This window comes from Stegodyphus dumicola, chromosome 7 (genome assembly GCF_044657685.1).
Source record: "Stegodyphus dumicola isolate Sdum_Otavi_A_Nest chromosome 7, ASM4465768v1".
Lineage (NCBI taxonomy): Eukaryota > Metazoa > Arthropoda > Arachnida > Araneae > Eresidae > Stegodyphus > Stegodyphus dumicola.
Genome location: NC_140774.1, coordinates 32,568,877 through 32,593,824, shown reverse-complemented (window position 1 = coordinate 32,593,824; position 24,948 = coordinate 32,568,877). Strand labels below are relative to the sequence as shown.

Genomic DNA, 24,948 nt, shown 5'->3' with positions numbered 1-24,948 from the left:
AGAATAAGTTACATAACTAAGATTTTGCGAGATATATGATACTAGGTGCTGGAAATACAAATTTATGCTAATGTCAGGATACTTGATACAAGGCGCATGGTAAGTTGAATAAATAAGTTACATGATACAGGATAATACAAGATAATATATGCGGATGTCAGAATACATGATACAGGGTGTTGAATAGTTTGCATGATACAGTATGATACGAAATAAATGATTTAAGGTACAGAAGATATAAATATATGCAGATACAGATAATGCTAACTCCATTGTACAGTTCAGTTAGTTAACATAATACAAATAATTGTCATAATACAGTTTCGTTAAATAATGCTTGTATATACATGCAATAGGACTATCAGTGTTGTACACACATTCAATATTATTCAAGATTATTCAAAGATATTAGATATTGGTGCCAGTCACTAAATCACTATTTGTCTATTGTGGCAGTCTGCGAGTTTGGCTAAGTTTGGCACAGGTCCATATTTAGATCTGCCAGTTTGCCGATTAGGAGCCCGATTTTTCTGACCAGGAGGTGCTTTTGCTTTAGTAAAAACTTACAGAAGGCCTGTCGATTTGTGGACGGAAAGTTGACGTGAAGCTCTTCTGTAAGGGGACAGGATGTTAGGTAGTGCTCCGGAGAGCCAGTCTGTCCACAGGTGCACTGACTGATATGGCTTATGCCGAATCTAATTCAAGTAAAACTTTTCTTTGCATCTAGTGAGACTTAAAATAATACAAAACTACTTATCACCTCTATTGCTTTAGTGGCGTATTGAAACCTTAAAGTATATTAACTGGGTTACAACCCCTGGAAATCTACACGAAGCTACGACACTAACTACATCAAACAAAGCCCAACCAACTTTCAAAACTTGCCAACTGTGCCTTCATCAGGCCTTTCAGGTTTTGTTCTAATCAGCAGGTCTCTCTCTAGACAAGCAGTAGCAGTGACAACATTTAGTCTTTTGTTATGAATCGTGCTGATTATGCTTACTTCTCATTTTAACCTATGACGCTTGACATAAAATCTACAAACTATAAGAATCACACAGCATCCCATTTGCATCTGCTCCAACAGCCAATCATCTCTCCATGTCATCCTGAATCACCATTACAGGCATGCAGAGTCAACTTTACCACAGCAGATACAGCAGCATTCAACTAACCGCAGTCAAGGCGCACGAGGGCAACGAGGCTGCAGACGTCCTAGCGAAGGAAGCTGCCAACGCAGCTGACGCCCATTGAGAGAACATCCCAGTTCCGCCGTCTCATCTAAAACCAATATTGCATCAAGCAGTCCTCAAAGAGTGGCAGCATGAATGGAACACAAGTGAATAACAGCTTGCCGTACCTATATCTTTCTTCCAAAAGTGTCAACGGCCTGTCTCATTGCAACCCCATAACTCACAAGATATATCACTGGACACGGCCCTTTCCCTTCATATTACTTCAGACGCCATATCTCCAACACAGATACCTGCATCTGTGGCCGAGAAGGAGCACCCAATCATTACATCTTCCACTGCCCACTGACAACCTTAACTCATATTAAGCATCCCACAACAATAACTGAGGCCTTCCAGCGCTACATTATCAGCACTAAGCCAACAAAAACACAAATCTGCAAAACCATCAATGCATTAGCCTCCAAGGGCCAAGATGTGTGCCAGCCACATTAAACCCTTGCCAGCTTCCCAGTAACAAGAACACGATCTACATGAGCAACCAAAGAGTATCGACTTCAAATATTTTAGGTTCCATGAAATTGTCACAGGATGCAATGCCTGCACTCCACTAATGCACAAACTGTGAAACTGTAGAGTGTGTAAATGTTCATCCTCATGTACTACAACTGCAGCCAGCTGCATCCTCCTGTGCATGTTCGTAAACAGAGACCTGAAGCAACTGTAAACTATGTGCAAATTATGAACAACGCATGCAAACAGTGAATTCTTTGCGACTACACACATGTGCGAACTGTTTAGCTGTATGAACTACACCACCATGGACAACCTTATGTCCAAACGCTTGTGTAATTTATGCCCTACGAACTCCTAGCACAGAACTCAACATACTGTGCACAGCATGCCACCTAAGGTCATTATCCCAGCAACTTAGCTCAACACATGCCTTAATTATATTTCTTTCCATGTTTTAATTCTTGCTCTTGCTGCCTTTTTTTTTTTTTTTTTTTTTTTTTTTATTCTGCAACATTTTTGTGTCCTTACCATATCTGTTCAGTCAAAGAAAACAAAACATGAGTGCCCTTGTTTGGCCACATAGAGCCTTTTTCATGTCTCAATAAACTCCCAAAGCAGCCTCTTGGGGCTCCAGGGAGTTGTTGCCGCTAGATAAAGGAGGGCGTGGGATATACGCTGGTTTACCTATGTCAGACACCAGGCATCTCTGTCCTCCGAAACCTGTAACCTATTAGAGCGAGCTATTGTCTTTCAATTATAGTCACTGTGGTCACAAGATAAAACACAAAAATGTAAAAATTCAAGTAAATCTTATTCTTTTCATCTAGTGAGACTTAAAATAATACAAAAAAACTTAATACCTCTGGTGCTTTAATGGCTTATTGGAACCTTAAAGTATATTAACTAGGTTACAACCCCTGGAACTCTACAAGAAGCTACGACACTAACTGCATCAAACAGAGCCTAACTAACTTTCAGCACTTGCCAACTGTGTCTACATCAAGCCTTTCAGGTTTGTTCTAATCAGCAGGTCTCTATCTAGACAAGCAGCAGTGGTGACAACATTCAGTCTTTGGTTACGAATCATGCTGATTATGATCTTACTTCTCATTTTAATCTAATGTTGCTTGACATAAAAGCTACCTGCTATTTACTAAACCAAGTATGTGACAAAATGAGACATTAAAAAAAAAAAAAAAAAAAAAAAAAAAAAAAAAAAAACATAAAGCTAGTAAAACGTAAATGTCACTTTCAAATATGTTCAACTATTACAGTCAAAAGTCGTTAATCCGGACTCGTCGGGACTTCGGCGATTCCGGATTATAGATCATCAGTTTAAATTTGGTAAGATGGCATGCAGAAATTATAAAATTAAAAATATGAAACTGTAATTTATGAAATAAAGAACAATTATTATCTAAAGGGTATCAAAATTTACAAAAAAAAAGCTTAATATTTATTTGTTTACTTTATTAAACATTTCTTTCAATGTAAGTTGTTTAAGTTGCTTCGTTTTTTATGTGATAATACATTCTCTTTAATTCTATAAACAGACATAATTTCTTGTTCAGTTACAAAGTTCCGCTGTTCAAGTCCTATAATTGCAGTGTCTACTGACTAATTTGTCAATTGAAATTTTTTCGTTTTCAATAACCTCTGTTACTTTCTTCGCTATCGGAAGCGAATTATAATGACGAGGAATTTGATTTAAATCATATCAAAGACGGAGTGCATCGAGATGAAATACTACATTTAGTAAGGAATTATAAGCCAAATAAAATAAAAAACATCTGCCCTGGAGATAAGGATAGTGCTGACAGATCAACGTCCAATTCATTGCGCCCTGGGTGTTAAAGATAAACAAAGTTTAGATAAACAAATGTTAAAGTTTAGATAAACAAAGGATATGCCTTTATCCATTTTTTGCAATTCCACTTTTTGTTTAATGAACTTCGAAATATACTTTCGCTTTGTAGATCCTTTACATATTAATAAATATATATCAAATTCTATTTTACATAATCAAAAGTTCAAGCTTACTTTTATAAAATTGCTCTAACAGTCTGCAAAAAATAATAAGCAGGATCCAGTTCAAAGATTAAGTAAGGAACAACGTAATCTGCAATATTAACAGAAATAGATAATTAGATAATTTTAGCTTAGCTGATACCATCCGTTATACATTAAACGCGCACTCGTAAACGTATTTTGCGCACTCGCACAAGCATATTCGCCGCCCTAAAGGTCTTGCGCAGAAAGTTTGTAGCTTTGAGGTCCGGATTATAGATCATTCCGGATTATGGGTGTCCGAATTAACGACTTTTGACTGTATAAGTGTAAAATATTTAATGCTACTTGATAAATTGCATAAAGTTTATTTTGTTATCTAACTTATTAATAATTATGTTAATTCATGTTTAGTAATAATGCATACTATTTGCGGATCTATTTTATTTTTAGGATGGTATTACAAAAGTGAATTTCAGGCATAGATAATATTTTTAATTGAATTTATTCAGTTGCCATTTGCTCATAGGTCCTTAATTTTTTTCATTAATGGTCCTTAAAAGTCCTTAATTTCCATGTGCAGAAATGTGTACGAATGTGTTTGAGTAACTAAATCTCTTCTTGACTGACTGAGTGCAAAAATCTCTCCATTGTTTAATTGAGGATGGAATAATGACATATCACAATGTTCCCCCCCCTACTCTTTGGCACACTCTCCACTGCTATTTTGACCAGTTTAATTTAGATGTGATTTTATTTTCTGTTTCTTGAATTTTTGTGATTAATTCTTAAAGTACTTAAACATTAACTATTTAATTTAAAACTGCTTTAGATGTTAAAAAATATCTGGGCATAAAGATCAGATAGCAGTTTTTTAAAAATACTTTTGAAATTTGTAATGGTGAACTTTTTCTTAAGATTGCAATTTTTTAAAAGTTTCTTGATTATTATTTTTTTTCCTTTTCAGATCAACTTCGATCAAAAGCAAGAATTGCTATTCCACCTGAAAGTGGACGGAATATGTTGGGAGTGATAGATGAAACAGGAACTCTTGAATATGGTGAGGTTTTCGTACAATATTCTAAAGAAGTGGGAAACGTTGCTTCCGATACTATAATATTAGAAGGTACATCTTTTTTTTCCTGCTTATTTCTGAAATTATTAATAACAACATAAAACAACAAAAAATAGTGTTTTTTTGCTGTAAGCTACTTATCGTAATCTAAAATTAATATTGCATGATATTTGTGATTAATTTTTAAAATCTCAGGGTGACTTGTAAGAACTGAAAGACAAATGAATTTATGCCAATAAATGCAAGATCTCTTCCCTCAGGCTTGTAACATGGTAAATTAATTGTAATAATCTTTCATGGAGTAAATATGCAAGAAATTGTACACATAATAATTTTTAATACATTAAAGATATTGCTTGTGCAGCACAAATACAATTATCAGGTGTTAAATTCAAAACATTTCAAAATATAAGTTTCTTATTCTTGCCACTTTATTGTAAACAATATCCTTTTGTAGCAAATTATGTTGCTTATCATAATAACATATCTAGTTTTCTGTAATTAGCAATCATGTATCATATAAAAAGTGATGCATGATGGTTACTGGGGCCAGGACGAGGGCAAGGCACTTGTCTCAAGTGAACAAATAGAAGAGGCACCAAGTTAGCTATTCGATCAAAAATTCAGAAATTTATTTTTAAAACGTATGACTTTTAACTTTTATTTTCGGAATTAATGAATATTAAAAGACTTTTGTGTTATAAACAATCCAGCTAGAAAAAGAAATATTAATATCATTAATTTATTCTCAAAAGACATGAGCTTTCACAGTAGTGTATACAGTCAAAAGTCTTTAATCTGGACTCGTCGGGACTTCGACGATTCCGGATTATGGTTTTTTTTTTTTTTTTTTTTTTTTTTTTTTTTTTATTATAGATCATCACTTTAAATCTGGTAAGATGGCATGCAGAAATTATAAAATTAAAAATATGAAACTGTAATTTATGAAATAAAGAACAATTATGATCTAAAAGGTATCAAAATTTACAAAAAAAAAAAAAGGCTTAATATTTATTTGTTTACTTTATTAAACATTTCTTTCAACGTGCGCATGCGTAAAGCATACATTACACGTAGTCGAAATTAGAAAATTGCAACCAGAAAACTATTTGATGTGTATTCGTGATATTTATAATGACGAGGAATTTGTTTTAAATCATATCAAAGAGGGAGTACATCGAGATGAAATACTACATCTAGTAAGGAATTATAAGCCAAATAAAATAAAAACATCTGCCCTGAAGATAAGGATAGTGCTGACAGATCAACTTCCAGTTCATTGCGTGCCGCAACATGAGGATATGCCTTTATCCATTTTTTGCTGCAATTCCACTTTTTGTTTGATGGACATCGAAACATGCTTTCGCTTTGTAGATCCTTTGGCAGCTCCAGAATCAAATTCTTTTTGACATAATCGAAAGTTCAAGCTTACTTTTATAAAATAGCTCTAACAGTCTGCAAAAAATAATAAGCCAGATCCAATTCAAAGATTAAGGAACAACGCAATCTGCAACATTAACTGAAATAGATAATTTTAGCTTAGCTTATACCGTCCATTCTACATTAAACGCGCATGCATAAATGCATATGCGTTACGCATGCGCATGCGTTACGCATGCGCAGAAAGTTTGTAGCTTTGAGGTCCGGATTATAGATCATTCCGGATTAACAGCTTTTGACTGTATAATATTTCATTAGTTTGACTTCAGCTCTTTACTAATAACAAACTTGCCAAATTCCACTATACTGAACACAGAGGGCCGCATAACTGCTCTGTTTTGCAGTTTCATAAACGCCTGCTGGTATAGCATTCGAAGAATAAACAAGGGTGATTAATAATGTTCGCCATATTATTAATAACTGTACTTTTTTTCCCTTTCTTCCCCCCCTTTTTTTTTATAAAATTTTCCAATAAAGGAGGTGCATGAATCAAAGTTTTTGGCTTGTATTCACACTCATGTTGCGCAGAAACACAAAAGCAGCTACATACTTTTGTTTTATATTTTTTCAATTTTAACGTTATGTAAATTTCATTCAACAATACATTTTAATTCACTTTCTTGTGACTTAAGCTTAGAACTTTTAAAAATAATTTGTGATTATAATTCAGTCCTATCCGAATTTTAGAGTAGCATTAAGAATTTTCTTAAGGTTGCCAGTTACTGTAGCTAGTGGCGAAAGAAACGCTAGCAAACTTAAAATAACAAAGAACTATACGAGATCTTCACTAAGCCAAGAAAAATTTCAAACCTGGCCATTCTCTCTAAAGAACATGAGTTAAGTAATCAAATAGATTTTGAAAAAATTGTTGATGAGTTTGCTTCTTTAAAAGCAAGAAAAATTAAATTATAAATATGCTTGAAAAGTGTATGCCATAAATTTTTGAGCAGATGTTTTATTTATACTAAATATTATTTCCCATTTTCAAAAAACATATTTTTAATGTCTTCCATTTCAGAATTGTTAATCATTATATATGTTTCACTTTGTAGAATATACAAAGTTGTAATTAAATATTACCGTAAAAGTTATTGTATTTTCACATACAATAGTTACTTTTAATGAGCATAAAAATATATAAATATAGTTAATTTGTTCTATATGTATATATATATTACGCGTGTTTGTGTAATGTTATGTTTTCAAACATCATTTAGTATTATTTATTTATCCTCTCCCACACAAGTAGGTAAATAATGCATTGTATACAGGGGCACACATTTACCGCTTTGCCTGAGGTGAAAAAATATGTAGGCACGACTCTGATGGTTCATTTACCGCTTTGCCTGAGGTGAAAAAATATGTAGGCACGACTCTGATGGTTACCATTGATCATGAGACATAAAATTAGAATTTGGTAATGTGATTTGTCAAATTTTGGTATATATATATCTTTATTTAAAAATTGAAATTCTAAAACTGATTTTGGAATTTTGCTAACAGAAATATATTTCAAGCATGGTCTAAAGCAGCAGTTGTCAACCCTTAGAGCCCACCAGCGGCCGAGTCGCTGAACACTGGTAGTTCGATCCGAGATTCAAATCCCACAAATGGGCTGGCTGCATGGGTGTTTCCGTGGTTTACCCGATGTGTAACGTGTATACGAGCCAGTTCCCCTTAGAAAGTCCTCCACAAAGGCATCCCTCCCCTAGGCAGATAGACCTAGTATGCTTTGCCATAATTAAATACACCACACCTCAACCCTTAGAACTTCACGGATGACTAAGTATATAATTTTATATTTGGCGGACCACTAATATGAATTCAAAAAATCTGATGTGTACACCACATGACTTCCTTGTACGGAATTTTTTCTTGCATTTCATTTAAACTTATTAGATTGAATTAAACCTACTTCGCCGACAGCGCATAAACCACAATAGAATAAATGCATTCTTTAAAATTCACTTTGTTTACCATAGCGACAGTCTGGCGCTAGGTTTACTTAACAGTATTATATTTTGTTCATATTATAACTCAGAATGCACAAAATGTATATCATTTAAAGAATTATCTAATCGTTGCCACATGTTCTATTCAAATACTATAATAAAGCTAGAAATATGTATAAAAGAAATTAAGCAAACAAAACAAAAAAGAAACAGTTTTTCACAGACGATTGAGTATTTTTCATTCAATTAAATCAGTTTTCACTTCGCGACAAGGCATAAATCCATAAAAACTCAAAATATCTGTATTAAAAATTACGAAGTAAATCTTAAACGCTTATTTTCTCGAAAAAATTCCAGAAAGGATTAAGCATGATTTAAATAATAAATGAAGGCGTTATCTTTGTTGCTGCTAAGCTAAGTTTCTCTAGATTGGGAACAAATCCGCTACTCGGCTGTTTCAAATGTAAACAAGAGCAATGGCCGCCATCAAATTAGGCTTAGCGGCACTTAAACAACTTTAAAATTGTTGATAATTCTAAAAATATTGCATACAGATTTACTAAAGGCATAAAACCCTTAACTGGAAGATAAAAACAACATAATTCAATCATTTTTAAAGCAAAAAATGTACAATTTACAAACATATAAGAGTAAAGAAACTGAGATCACTGAGCCGGGTAACAGAGTGGATATATTTATAAATATATTTATATACGTTTGGCGCGGCCGGTTGAAACCAAAATACGATGTGCTCATCTGCATGTTATAGCAGTCTTATATACAAAATTTCAACATTCTGAGGCTACTTGTTTTTGAGTTATGCGAGATACGTACGTATGTACATACGTTCGTACAGACGCCACGAAGAATTCTCTTCAGAATTCATTTTAAAGCAGTTTTTTAGTTTTTTTGGAGGAAAAGAGTCTTTTATTCTGCCCTTACGTACAGATATCACGCAAAAACATCGTTAAATTGCATTCAAAAGCGGCCAAAGTGGATATTTTCGTTGAAATATGCTGCCTGAAACTTTTCGGGATTACAATACTTCCTTTTTACTTCATACAGGGAAGTAAAAACAAACCCTTAAATCAGACCTTAAAAACAACATATTAATACGCAGAAACAATATTCAACTTTCCAATACATGTAATTCTAATTTTCATTTGTTAATATAATTTTCAAAACATTTGCAGCATGTGCCTTTATGGAAATTCAGACTACGCCCCTGATTTTGAGTAACAATTAAAACACTATTAACATCTCACTGATACATGTATTCCGTTCACACTGAAAACTTATATGAAAAATACAAAAATCTTATCTTCTTGTGCTGAGAACTTCACATTTCCATATCACTGAAAAGGAACGTCACAAAAAGTAAGAACAAACTGGTAAAAGCAAAGCAATATCAATAAACTGAAAGTGTTATGCCGCCAATTTTTAATTATTGTAAACATAATAATCGTCTCTTACCCAGCAATGGCACCATTGATCAAGAGTTAGGCAGAACAAAAACAGAACTTCCCAGGGGTAAACAGAAGGGCTAGGCCATTCTTTTGTTCGACTTCTCGCGGACGCCAGCCTCATGGAGGGGGGGAACCGGAAGTAATCTGACGTGTCTCTGTTGCACCTGCTCTGATTTCGCGCCTTTAAAACTGTAGTTTCATTCAGTTGCGAGACGATTTTTCTGGAGATCACATATCTCAAATTAAATTTAATCATACATATTTGTTTTCTAATAATGCAAATATTTAAAATAATTTGTGTGTATATATATATAGTTTTAGTCAGTTTTCCTTTTAAATTCTATATTTAAAGTATCCTTTATGTAATATGGTTTCTTGTGCTGTAGCAACGTGCCGTAACACTTATAGAAATACGAAAGGAAGAGATATTGTATTTCATGCTTTCCCCAAGGACAATTTGCTTTTGACGAAAAAATGAATACATAAATGTCGAAGACAGGATTCTATTAATGTTAAAAACGCAAGAATTTGCAGCAAACATTTTCTGTGCAGTGATTATGAAGATGACGTGAGAAATCGCTTGCTTGGATTGCAGCAAAAGAAACTGTTGAAATGCAATGCTGTGCCGAAAATAAATTTATCGTGTGCAGTAAACGAAATAACACCAAGAAATCGGAGACATTTGAAAAGAAAACTAATGCAGATTGCTTTTGAAAGACTACACGAATTAAGCCCAAAAAAAATTTATTTTGTGGCCGAGAACGAAATTGAAGCTGACAATAATAAATCAAATGTGAATGATTTTGAAATAAAACTCACAAGTGACAATGCCCTATGTGACAATATCCCTGAGTGCCCTAAGTGTAAAGATAAACAAGAATGTATTGATAATTTGAAGAACAAAATAATATCCTTAGAAAATTGTAATAAAATATTGAAAAATTGAGAAAAGAAAAATTTTAGAATGTTTGCTCAGCGACAAAGAAGGTGGACGGCATCTAGAAAGAAATTTGTATCGGAAATTCAGAAATTAAAATCCCAAACAGCGAAATTTAGGAAAAAACAGAACAGATCGGGGAATTTGGAAAAACGTCTAAAGCATATTTTTACAAAGACGCAGATTAACGCATTGTTAGAAAAGAAGGAAAAAATCAGATGGACTAGTGAAGATATTTCATGTTGCATTGTCATAAGAGCTCTGTTATTGTTACAGTTATTTTTATTGTATCCTCTGTTATTATTGATTCGATTTTGTGCTAGCTTAGCATTCTAGATAAAATATATATAAAGTATAGTATTAAAGTAAATGGCATAAGAAGACCTGCTCCTTTAACCCCCACTTTTGAAAAATTAAATAATTATTTTAGGTACTGTGAGTAAAGTTGTTTTGTGTAAATTAAGATAACAATCTTACATGTATTTATTACATTATTACATCAAAAAGCTACGATTTTTGGAAAGAAAAAAGGGGAATTCCTTTACCTAGCACTAGCACATTAAAGAGATGGTGCGCTAAATTTTCATGTAGTCCAGGAATTCAGAGTGATGTTCTTGCTGTAATGAAGGAAAGATGCCGATATTTGAATTCTGTAGAAAAAATATGCGTTCTCAGTTTCGACGAAATGCACATAGATTCTAAACTCTGCTATGACTCTAAACTGGACCGAATTCTCGGTCCTTTTCAAAAAGTGCAGTTTGTTTTAATCAGAGGTCTCATTTCGCAGTGGAAACAACCAATATTTTTTTATTTTAACACTCCAATGAAGAAAGAACTTCTCTTTTCACTCATAAGACATATTCAATCGTCTGGAGTAGTGTAAGCAATAGTGTCTGATTTAGGAGGATCTATTACTTTGTGGAAAGAGTTACAGATTTCGATTAATAGTTCTCAGTTTCCAAATCCAGTATTCCAAACAAAAAAAATGTGGGTTTTTGCAGATTTAGCTCACTGCCTCAAATTACTGAGAAACCACTTTTTAGATAAAGAATTTGTTTTAGAAGATGGAACTGTTTTAAATGTTGATATTATTAAAGAGGTTTTAAATAAAGATTCAGGAGAAATTAAATTGTGTCACAAACTAAAACCAAATTATTTAATGGTCAAGGGAAGCGAGAGACAAAAAGTCGCTCCAGCGAAAACATTATTTTCAAGAACTACAGCAAAAGGTATACTCCACCTCACAGGAAATAAAAAAGCATCAGACTTCTTTGAGTTAATCGACAATTTTTTTGATATTATGAATAGTACCAAAACATACCCTCCTTCAGATAAAATACTTAAAGCAGCATTTGGATTAAATGAACATCATGAAAAACAAATTCAAGTTTTGGAATTAATGAAGAAAGTCATTAGTGGATTAAGAGTTCAGGGAAAAGCCAACTTACTGCCTTTCCAAAAAGGAATAATAATTTCAATAAATTCTTTTTTTGGCCTACACCAGGATTTGAAATCATCGTATGATGCTAAATATATTTTAACCTCTAGATTAACTCAGGATGCACTTGAAAGTCTCTTTAGTCAGATTCGAGGGCTTGGTAGGTTTAATGACCATCCATCACCTAGTGAAGTTATACGCCGCTTAAAGCAATTAATACTCGCTAATAAGCTGCCAGATTTATCTTCAAAAGTATGCATGACTAAAAAAAGCAGAAATATTGATTCATATTTAACATCCGAAATACTTGAAAAAGGGCTTTGAAAACTGAGGAGGAAGATGCTTTTCCATTAAATACTATTGATGATTTGGATTTGGATTTCATAGAGGAATTTTCTCCTATGGCTTGGGAATTAGAATTGAATTCCGACAGACAATTTTTGACAGCTGAAAAAGAAGCATTAACATATGTTGCACGTTATATTGCCTATCGTGTGCGAGACAAAGACCCATCATTGGGAACAATATCTAAAATTAGTGCTGATGAACCAATATTTAATTCAGAATGGATTAAATTATTGTCCTTAGGAGGTTTGACTACACCTTCTCATTCATGGATGAATACAGTTTACGAGTTCGAAAACATATTTTGTGCAGTTCATGGTACAACTTACTATAAAGGGAAGCATGTAATTGGCTCTTTAATTAATAAACTGGAGAAACATTATCCTCAAGTTAACAGAAAAGCAATTCGTTTATTTTGCAGAGTGAGAACTTTTATTAGAATAAATTTCTTAAATAGAAATGCATATGTTTTTCCCCAAAGAAAAGCAACCCAAAAGGCGAAAAAATGGATTGCTTCGAATGTGGCAGCCAATAAATAATGTTTCAACAACTTCTAGTTGCATTGCGACTGTACAAGTAAGCATATATAATATGTTTTGATTTGAAGTATTTCTAGATGGCATTTTAGAAGTTAATAGCGTAAAGCATATTTCAAATGAGAACTAATTCTGTTAAGTTATTGTTACAGTTATTTTTATTGTATCCTCTGTTATTATTGATTCGATTTTGTGCTAGCTTAGCATTCTAGATAAAATATATATAAAGTATAGTATTAAAGTAAATGGCATAAGAAGACCTGCTCCTTTAACCCCCACTTTTGAAAAATTAAATAATTATTTTAGGTACTGTGAGTAAAGTTGTTTTGTGTAAATTAAGATAACAATCTTACATGTATTTATTTAAATGAAATATTGATGTAAGCCTAAGTTACAAAATTATTTAAAAAAAATATATGTTATTATATTGAATCGGGAGAAAAATATGCCAATGTAAAATTTACAATTAGGCTGAAACTCAAACTTAGATTAGCAGAAATTTTGCCATATATAACCATACATGTTTAAAACTATGCCAATTTAAGTTGTTTTTTGATTAATTTTAAATAGCCGTTATTATAGTTATCTTAGAAGCAGTAGTACAGTTGTCTTAGTTAACATGCAGATAAAGAAATGATTAGAAACAAACAGACATTTAAAAAAAAAAAATCCCTGCAAATAAAAAAAGGAACTTTATGCTAAGAGTAGCGCATTTTATCTATTATTTTAAAATTGAGTAAGTACTATTAAATTTTCTAATGTTCAGTGCAAAATGCATACTGCAGTAGCATTGTCTCTTCCAAATTAAAGCCATCTTTCAGACACAGCTCATTTTAAGTGCTGGTTCTTCAAATTTAAAACGCTAACTTTTATGTTGTCAATTGCATCTCCGCGCTCAGTGGCATCATTGCTACGTCATCACTCCTCACTGCTTGTTTCAGGGGGAAACGCTCTATGAGCTAGCCCTTCTCTTTAGTCTTGGAACTTCCAGTGACGCAATTATAAATAAGAATGCAGATGGTTCTTATAAAAATCCATCAAGTTGCCTGTTGACATGGAGAAAAATTGTGTTATTGACGACTACAATAGCATATGTTTGTAATTCAAAAGGAAAGAGAATTCCAGTTAGCGCTATTTATTGATAACAGCAGCATATCCATGGATGCCATCTCTAACTTTCAAATGTGTCTAGATACAGCTGCAAAAGTAGCTAAAAAGTCGCTAAATTCAGAATAAATTTCGCTAAGAGTTAAAGCTAAAATTTAAAAAAAAGTATAATCCATATTCCTTAATAGGTTTTGTTACTCCTCATTTTTTAAACTGAATCTTCATAAAAATATAAATAATGTCCCAATTTTTCTGCGGACTATCAAAAAGTTTTCGTTTACCACCGGTTGGTGACCACTGGTCTAGAAATCAAATGTTTGTAGATAGTCATCATGGAAATGATGAATCATGCATTGTGACAATTTTTAAGGTCAAATGAGGCAGTAAAAATTGTTTTTCGTGATTCATTTCAGAAGGTTAAAACTTTCATAGGCTGTATTTGTTAGAGTACTGGAATATTTATAGCCAAGAACTATAATAATTAATCCAGAATTTCAAGAGCTGGAAGCTGGTACTTACTACACGATGTTTTTCACTTCTCTTCACAAAATTATCAAAATACACGAATTTAGGAAAAGAAGAGAAAACAAGTTTGTACCATTCTATATCTACCCATCTGACAGATCTGTTGGCATGCAGCTATTTTCTCTTGTCTTCCAAAATGCAATTGGGGAAGAAGTTTTATATAAGGATTGAAGCCATACAAATATAAGATGCCATGGCAAGTGACATTGAGGGTGGCAGAAATTTCTTACGCATTTATTTGTTCAGTTTGCCCTTTATTATGAAAAAGAGCATATTTTGACAGAAAAAGTTTTATTTATGTGTGGATGAAGAAGTGGATGTATGTTATTTGGTTGATACAAATGTTCATTACATTTTTTTTTTTTTTTTTTTGATAGAAATTGTGAAAATACTAAAAATTACATTTAATCGATATAGCATGTCCCATTCTGTTTGATGATCTTTTTTCATACCTCTACTTGCTGTATAATCCTGCACCCATAGACCTGAGGATTCTGGCTAATGAATTGATCATGTGATTTAAAAATGTTTTTAAGATAGTAAAAGTTGTTAGTCTTTAATCTGTTTTGAAATGTTGTTTTGACCAAGGCGTCAGTGCAGAGGAGTCAAATAGGGTCCAAAGTAAAAGAACAGCTGCAGCAACATCAATAATTTTAGAAGAATAGAGGAGTTGGTGCGAGGGAGCTATATCAATACTGAAGAGCTTAGCCAAAATAGCAGGACAGTCAAAGAGATGGTTTGGAGAAAAATCGATATCAATACAGTGAGGACAGCTTTTATAATTTCATTGACCATCAGAGGATATCTTCATTCCTTTCAAGTAGTGTTTTGTCCTCAGTCTGGCTATGGTAGTGGAAATGACGCGGTTACAATTTAGTGCAGGAATAGAATTCTTCTTGATTGATTGGGAAGTAAGTCTTCGGCTGCTGCTTGCATCAGCATTGGTAATGGTTAAGCTGTTGGAAAGTTGAGAACTATTTTGGTCATCTTTGGCAAGGCCATCAGCCTGGTTATCTCCGTAAATGTCAACATGCGCTGGTATCCACTGTAGTGTTCAGGTCCTTGGGGATGCAGTAGTTTTGTTCATGAGCACGATAATGTCCTGGGTAAGTTGAGTGTTGCCCCTTACAGAAGAAAGTTGGCCATCATCAAGTTCACAAACAAAATTAGAAGCCTTACAGATCTGCATATCTCCAGCAAAACCTTTAAGGCATGGAAAGGAAAACATATATTGAAACCATCGTTCTGTTTTATAATGATCTAAACAAATCTCAGTTAGAGGATGCAGCCAGAAGAGCATGATGGGGGGTGGGGAAACATCCCAGTCAAGTTGTAAGTTGGGTTGCCGAAGTCATAATCCATCAAGACAGTGGTTTAGTATTGTTTTGGTAGAATCAATGCCTTTTCTGTTGGCTAATTTAAGGTGCTTCTGGCCAGTTTCTTTAGTTTGTTCACATTGTTGTAAACTTTATTGTCTTAATTAATGGTGAAGTTTTAAATAGTAGTTTATAAAAATAGTTCCTTCCAGGGCCATTAAATATACAACAAAAGTTTGCATGTTAAACTGGCTTTTGCAGCAGTTGAAAGAGCAATGACATACACAATGATCTCTTATCCTTAACCTTATTATGTACAGTAAATTAATTGTTCATCACCTTTAACCATCCACTTTAAAAATAAATAAATTTCATTTTTCTACAGTAGAGAATCACAGACAGAAATTTGATCTATGAATTTCTTTTCTGTTAACCAACATGGTACCCGTATATTGCTCTTGCTAACCATTTCATGTTGATATGATATTGGTAGCTGATTGATTTCAAGAATTTTTCTTTGCTCTCTGCGCCAATCACATTCAATTAAAGAGGATGTTTTGTTCCCTCAGCCGCAGCTAATCATCCAAAACTTGCTGCACTGCTAAGATTAAAATTGTTTTTGATTTTTTTAAACTTCCTATAGTTTGGTTTTATTTATGTGATTATAGCAAAGCCTCGAGGTCTATCTCATAATGGGAGGCATGCCTTTGTGAAGACTTTTAAAGGGGAAATGGCTTGCATACATCTAGTGCTCAATCAGCCAGCCCGTTTGTGGGATTCTAACCTCTAACTGAACTACTAGTATTAAGCAGCTTTACCTCTCAGCCACTGGTGGGTCTTTAATGTATGATATGTGATGTGGAATTGTGGAAAATATAACCAAATAACATAGTTCTTTTAGTACTTTTGTATTAATACAACCACCTTGGCACATTTGAGTGGTTTTTTACAGAAGAAAACCATGAATTTTTGGATTGCAACTTACAATGAATAAGATTATATAAAGAACTATTATGCAGATGGTTGCCAGAGTTAATTTGGTTTCTGCCAAGGTGGTTGCGATAATACACAAGTACCTTTTTTCCCCCCTCAGGAACTGATTAAATTCTTTTAGTCATTTTCAATCAAATTTTAAATTTATGAAGTAGAGGACAGTTTTCTTTTGTGGTGCAGTGCTATCTTAGTGCCAAAAAACCAGATGAACTTTTGTATCAACTCAGTATTTGCATTTATATGTGTATAAATTGAATGCATGTATCAAAGTTCATATAAATATTTTATATTTTGCAATATTTCAGGGACTGTAGTTGTAACAAAAAATCCTTGCATGCATCCAGGAGATGTAAGGAAACTAAAAGCAGTAGATGTTCCTGGTCTGCATCATATTAAAGATTGCATCGTTTTCCCAGCTAAGGGTAAAAGGCCACACCCAGATGAAATGGCTGGTATGCTAAAATTTTTCACTTTTTCAAATCAAAATAATTTACCCTCTAGACATGATTTTGTTCTTTTGTCAAGAGCTGATACAACCAGAAATTCTTTGTTATTGCTATGGAAATTCTTTTCCTTGTTCTGTAGCATTTGGAGAGAAATTGTAAATCCTTAAAATTTGTATTTATAAAGCACAGAAATGAATTTAATGAAATTCTATGAGTATCAAATATTTTTTAGAATAAATAATAGTTGTTTGGATATTGGTTAGGAAATTGATTTTTAAGTGAATAAAAATCCCTTTATTTCTGTACTTGCAAAATAGGTAGTGTTGACATGCAATGTTAATACATTCTTTGTCATGAGCACTACATTTGGTATATGCTAGTCTTAGTTTCAGCTGAAATAAAATTTTTATCTTTACCCTTTTCACCAGGACTCACAAAATGACTGGGTTGCTTCTTGCCTGTGATTTCAGTTCTAAAGATCCGCACGTTAGAATCTGGAAAGTGTTCTAATCATTTTGACCTTGCGGATAAGAGTACTGCAGTTTTCTCATGAAATTCTAGTAATAATTTCATCTTCAAATTAAATATATGCAGCTATTAGAGAATTTTGTTCTATAGAAAATATGTGTCATTTTATTTATATATATTTATTTTTAAGAATCATGTAACTAGATTATGTACTGAAAAATAAATAGAACAGTCAGAATAAAATATGCTTATAATGTGACAACACAGAAAATTATAAGTACAGAGTTAAATTTTTTTATCTTCCATTCGACATGAGAAACAATGAGTCTGTTGATCTGACTCGCCTATAAGCATGCAGTATAACATCCTTATTTTTTTTAATTTATTCTCACTTTCCTTTTTATATAATTTTGTGTTCAAGAATGAAATGCAGAAACAAAAATTGCATATTTTCATACTGATTTTTAATTTAATTGATGAGTATTATGAATTTTATTCATTAGCAAAAATTTAGTTTTATCATTTAATGATATTAGGTGCTATTATTATTTCAGAAGTGAAATATTTTTTTTAATTTTTATATTACCACTGCATTTCTCCTCTATGCAAAATGGTATAAACAAGAAATAGTGAAAGTATTTTAAAAAATAAAGATCTTATGCAATGCCAAATGATGAAGTATTTGTAAAATTTTTATGATGCTGTATATTTTTAGAATTTTTAAATGTTTAAAAACCTTATAAAGATGTTAGATCATAATAAGGAAGTGTTGAGATTTTTTTGTGGGGGGGGGTGCTGTTTATTACCAGTTTCTGTGTGAAGAAAGAGATACTGGTGTCAGCTTCATGGTATAATCATTAGGTTTCTACTGAAGAATATATTTAGGGCATCAGAGAATGTTACCCAGCTGAATTCCATGTATGTTTATGATCCTGACATCTTGGCTAATGTACTACAAAAACATAATGTTGGAATAAACATTACTTACTTTGTGTGCTAATACATATACCATATTATAGATGCAAAGTGATGTTCTTGTGGAGAACTTTTTAAGGAAAATTGGCTCATATTCTCATTACACTTACAAAAAACATGAAATGCTTATGGAGCTACCCTTTTCACTGGGATTAGAAACCAGTTCAAACTACAAGAGTTTAACTATATTATCTTCTTGGTTGCTAGTTGACATTTTAGAGTACAAAGAAACCTAAAATTTTAGTAAGATTGAAACAGCAGTTTTGGAATATAAGCAATTTAGAAATAAAATTATTTTTCATCAGTTGAAATTATTTGTATAGATTACATTAACTTTGCTTTCACTTGAAAGCTAGAATAAAAAGAAGTAAGCATATTAAAAGGAAAAAACAAGAAAAAAATATAAATTTGAGTTAATGCATTTCATAAACATTTAGGTTAAAAGCAATTAAAGAACATTTATGCCCTCGTAAATAGTTTCAAGCATTTAAAAAATTATTAGAATCAGTTTAGAGCAATTAAAGTGGTTCAATATGTAATACTTAGTTTACTATGGTTGTTGCAATTTGTTATAAACTAGCAAAATTATTCAATTCTTTTTATTGCTAAATTTTTCGTAATTAAACAAAAATATTTTTCAAAAGATTTTACTAAAGGAATGCCGTATTTTTGAATTTAAGAGTGTGAACGCATATAGAAATATAATGTGTACAGGGTTCGTAAGGTCCTTAAGAGTCCTTAAAAGTCCTCAAGTTTTTTGAAATCGATTTTTGGTCCTTAATTTCGGCCAAAATCGTCAGAAGGTCCTTAATTTTTAATCATCTGAAATTTCTGACTGTTTTTACGACTGCCATTTTGAGTGTGAATTAGCATTTTGGAGGAATATTTTTGGCAATTCTCTGACAAATATCATTATCTTTTGAATGGGTGAATGCGTTCATGGGTTATAATTTGTTCCCATTTTTAATATAAAGGGTGGGATAGAGTTTCTGAGCAAGTATGAAACATAAAGCATTCGAAATTATTTCATTTTTTCTAGTGAAGAGCTCTTAAACAGCTTTTCGCTTTTGGGGATGTGAATTCTTTTATTAAATTGCTGTAAATTTGGCGACTTATCAACATTGGCGATTTTAAGATAAGTTTCTATAGAAAATTTTTAATTCCGAGGTCTGGGAATTCTTCGACGAATTTTTTAAAACATTGTAACATTGATAAGTTTCATTAAAATACTGGGTAATATATTGTAATTACATTTAAGAAATAACATTAAAATAAAGCAGTTTTATTTTTTGCTCTCATATTATAAAGTTCCATTTTGGCCACTTTTTATACAATATTTTGAATCTGAAAAATAAGCGAGGTATAATGCTATAAAGCACAATTTACGAAACGGTTCTTAGCAAAAGCAAAATAGCTATGTAATTAATTAAAAATTTCTTTTTAACTTTATCCTGGTAAGAGTTTCCTCATGTAATTGTCTCAGAATATGCGTCAGTTTTCTCAATAAACTTAATTTTACACATTTTTTATCCGATTTTTTAAAAAATATTTCTGGCTTTTTGCTGTTACCGAATTGGCAGGGGTAATTTTTCTTTAGGATTTTAGACATTGGAAAGTTTAGAAAGATTTGAAGGCAAGATTTATTGACCCAATTTCTGGAAGATTCCAGAAAAATGTGGCAAAATGAAAAATGTCTCCTTGGTATTAATACATAATTTCTTACTTTTTGGAGAACATCTGGAAGAGCAATAAAAATATAATAGTTGGATGTTTTAGTTCTGATACTAGAATCTTTTTCTTAACATTTTTATCTTCCCTTTATTTTCTTTATTTATCACTAGACACAAGCATAAAATATCAAAAATGCTTCTAATCTTATATGGACAGGCAATTATAGAAAATAATTTTTTTATTAATAAAGAAATTGAAATATGACAATTTAAACGATTCATCTAATATGTCTTAATACATCATACACACTAAATTGTGCTGCTTGGTGCCTTTGTAAATTTTGCTTCCAATGCCTGTTCTAAATTCTAAAAGTTTTGACATTTCTAGATTTTGTTGCTCGATGTGTGAATAAATTCAAAAGCTCTGTAACCAGATCTTACCATATATATTTCATATTTCTTCTGAATGTTCCTCTTACTATAAAATTAGCAGATTTCTCTGTACATTCTAAATGCATTTAGTATTTAATTTCCCATTTTCTCACCAGAATGTAAATCACTTAAACAGTTTTTAAACTGAGGTTTCTTGGAGTGTAAGACAAGAATGTGTTTCTGACCTCCACTTGCTCCCTGCATTAGTTCCTGCCCGCCCTGATAATTTGCAATTATTCGTCTTTACATTACCGCTGCCGACATTTGAATTTGTTACAACAGTAGGGTTACTGAATCAGCTTAAAATGAAATTAAATTGTATAGTCATTGATGACTAGTCCATATTTTTAGTTTGCATTTGATTCTTCTTGTTTAATTACATCACCATGAGGTGTAATTGATTTTTTTAGCATAGTCCAGAGGGTTTTGGACTATTTAACTTTTACCAGATCAAGTAAATCCTCATAGGTACATTTTGGAGAGGTTGACAGGTTAGGAGATACAAAATGTAGAAACTAGTGAGAACATTGTCTTGCGTATTGAGACAGAGTTCTAACTGTTAGAAAAGATGCTTAAAGAGAAGGAAATTGATATAAATTAGCCAAAATGTCTGGGAAGACTTCAACTTAAAAAGATGCATAAATATCTTGTTGAGTGTTGTTGCTACAAAATATGAATATTTTGTAGCTTTTAATGTGTAATTATCCTAATATCATTTAAGAATCAATGCCATAAATTATATGTATTTTAAAACTGTGAAATTTTATTAGATTGTGATTTAATAAGGCTTTTTTAACAAATATTGTTAAAAAATAAATAAAATTTAATAGTGGCCATGTAAATCCATAATGACTAAGGTTATCTAATACCCAATTTAATTACGTATAACTAACTGGTTACCTTTAAAGATTATCTCTGAATTTTAAAGCGAGTTATTGCCTTTCATTAACCCTTATCGTGGCCACAAGATAAAACACAAAAATGTAAAAATTCATGTAAAACCTATTCTTTGCATCTAGTGAGACTTAAAATAATGTCATAATAATTACATATATGTCACAATGTCATAATAATAATTACAACTTGTCACCTCTGGTGCTTTAGTGGATTATTAGGACCTTAAACTATATTAACTGAGTTACAATCCCTGGAACTCTACAAGAAGCTATGACACTAACTGCGTCAGACAGACCTCGGCTAACTTTCAAAATTGCGAACCGTGCTTAAATCAGGCCTTAAGGTTTGTTCTGATCATCAGGTCTCTCCTAGGCAACCAGGAGTGGCGACAACAGCCAGTCTTTTGTTTTGAATCATGCTGATTGTGATTTTACTTCTCACTTTAACCTATGCCACTTGACATAAAATCTACTTACTATTTACTAAACTCGTAGAGTGTGTAAGTATGTGACAAAATGAGACATTAAAAAAAATCAAAGCTAACTGTTAGTAAAAAGCTAAATAAAATGTCACTTATCTTCTTTTAAATATGTCCAGTTAGTATGAGTAAAATATTTAATGATAGATTTCATAAACTTTATTTTATTCTCAAACTTACTAATAATTATATTTAATACTAATACATCCTACTTATGGATCTATTTTATTTTTAGTATGGTATTACAAAAGTGAAGTTCAGCATAGATAATATTTTTAATTGAATTTATTTATTTCCCATTTTCTTATAGGTCCTTAATTTTTTCATGAATGGTCCTTAAAAGTACTTTAAATTCCGTGTGCAGAAATGTGCACGAACCCTGTGTGTATAAATGAACAAATGAGCAATAAAAATTACTTATAATTTTCATACTTGTCTCTGAGACATAGATAATCCTTACAGGTTATAAATATGACTCAGGATCTCATTTCTTTATTATTTTTGCTGCATATAACACACCATCTATTCAAAGCTGATTTTATCAGCTAAATATTTTGAGAGACAGCTTTTAAATACATTATCTCTATCATACATTTGAGAAATCTGATTCATTAAATTAATGTGAAAAATCTGATGAATGATCTTATTTTTTCAAGAATATCCAACATTTCTTTTGTTATTTGAAAACCCTTTATAGTTTGGCTTTATTTCTCACTGAATATGAAAACTTGATGAATATACCATTAGGAAAAAAAAATCAATAACAATGTCTGCAATAGTTCTAAGAAAAATACTAAAAGAAAATATGCCATAATGTAGAAACATTCTTTCCCTCAATAAAACATTTCTTGGAAAAAATGAAATTTGTAAACTTGTCCTAGGGCTTCAAAAGACTGATATGTTACTCTTACACATTAGATGACTCTAACAACACCCCAGCTCTCGAAAAAAGGTTAGAAGTTTAGGAAAACTGCACAGAGGTGGGTAAGGTGTATATAAATATATATGCATTTAGTGTGGCCGATTGCTACAGAAAAAGGATTGTGCACAACCAGATGTTATAGAAGTCCCATATAAAAAAAAATTCAGCCTTCTACTGCTAATTGCTTGTGAGTAATGTGGGATAGAATACCTTTAAATGATCATGAGAATGTCTGCAATATTTTTTAAGATATTGCCAGATTATTATTAAAACTAATATGTCTCAAAGATTAAATTTGTTTATGAAACAGAGAAAAAATAAATTTAAAAAGAAAGTTTTAAAACTACTAAAATATTTTCTGTCAATAAAGTACTTTGAAAGAATACTGTAGAATATATATATATATATATATGTATATTTTAAGTAATTTGTTGTGCTTTATCTAGGGTCTGATCTGGATGGTGATGAATATGTTGTTATATGGTATGATGATTTGATATTTCAAAGGGAAAACTATGATGCAATGGAGTATCCACCTAATGAAGAACTTTTAAATAACGGGCAAATCACTGTAAGACCAAATTTTCATCAATAATTAAATGAAATTCCTTATGTATAATTTTATGTCTAGTGGTGCAATAATAATTGTTTGTCTTTTTACTATTGTTTTCATAAAACTGCTGTAATTTTTTTTTAATGTTCCTGTACCTTGGAAACAAAGCAATGATTATGTTGAGAGCTCCATTTTTTAGCATGCAGGATACAAAAGTCAAGCAAGAAACCAACCAAAATTTCAGAAGTCATAATTTAAGTGATTGTGATTCAGTTCCAACTGTGTTGAAGTTATTGTATGTAATTGTGATCTGGCAGTATGAATCAGTCATGGTAAGAGGAAGAAAGCACTTATCATTACGCCACTTTCTAGGTGACTGAAGAACTTTGCCAAGCTCCATCCCAGTTTTGAGGCCCACTATTGGCTGAGCAGAAAAGTTTTTAAACATTGGTAGTTCAAACCTGTGTTTAATTCCAGGCAAATAGGCTGCCTACACATCATTTTTGATTTTTTCCATGTTTAATACATACAATACAAGCCTTTTTCTCAGATTTCACAAAGGCCCTTAGATAGATAGCCTGAGATGCTTTGCCTTAAAGAAATAAACCAAGTTATCAAAGTTTTGATGAAAAGTGCTCAACAAGATAGATCCAAGCGTCTCCTACTCTTCTCTTATCACAAGCCTTTCAAGGAGGCTTTTGGCTTGAGAATATTTTAAAGTACCTCCATACTACAAAGACATTATAATTTCAAACATCTGTGTCTTTTGTAAGAGTTGGGCCCAAAACTATTTGTGTCGGCATCATTAATGATCACGATGATAAGAGCAGTTCTGTTATTTCCTGCTAACTTATGTACATATGTAAAGGAGATAATATTTTTGGTCCAAAAATTCAGCAGTGAGTTCTCAGTGAATAAGCATGAATTACTACTCACAACACATTTTTAATATTTTTACAATCTGTGTGTATGTATGAGGTGAGGGTTTTTCTTGGGGGGGGGCTACGATAACTCGTATATCAGACTTACAAAATTTTCTGTATTTAAGAAGCCTTGTGTGGTTACTTAAAAGTACTTGGAAGTCCTTAGGTTCTCTCTTCCCCTGTTAAATGATTTTTGGTCCTTAACCCCTTCGAGCCGGGTAGCGAAAACGCGCGCTTATCGCTGAGGCCGGCAGTGTCTTACGCGAGTGTCTCTCCAGGGCCGGGGGCTTTTTTGCTACTAAGCCTAATAAATCCATGAAATTTCCGAAGTATCGATG

At 32.3% G+C, this 24,948-nt stretch overlaps 1 protein-coding gene across 2 annotated transcripts in view; it reads left to right on the top strand.

The window, feature by feature from the left end:
* Window positions 1-24,948, top strand: part of LOC118186841 (uncharacterized) — an 83,521-nt gene that overhangs the window by 53,745 nt on the left and 4,828 nt on the right. For both annotated transcript variants that reach the window (XM_035357002.2, XM_035357001.2), the window contains exons 6-8: window positions 4,684-4,842; window positions 17,152-17,298; window positions 23,581-23,705. In XM_035357002.2, coding sequence (XP_035212893.1) covers window positions 4,684-4,842; window positions 17,152-17,298; window positions 23,581-23,705 — 431 coding nt within the window. The remainder of the gene's footprint in view (window positions 1-4,683; window positions 4,843-17,151; window positions 17,299-23,580; window positions 23,706-24,948) is intronic.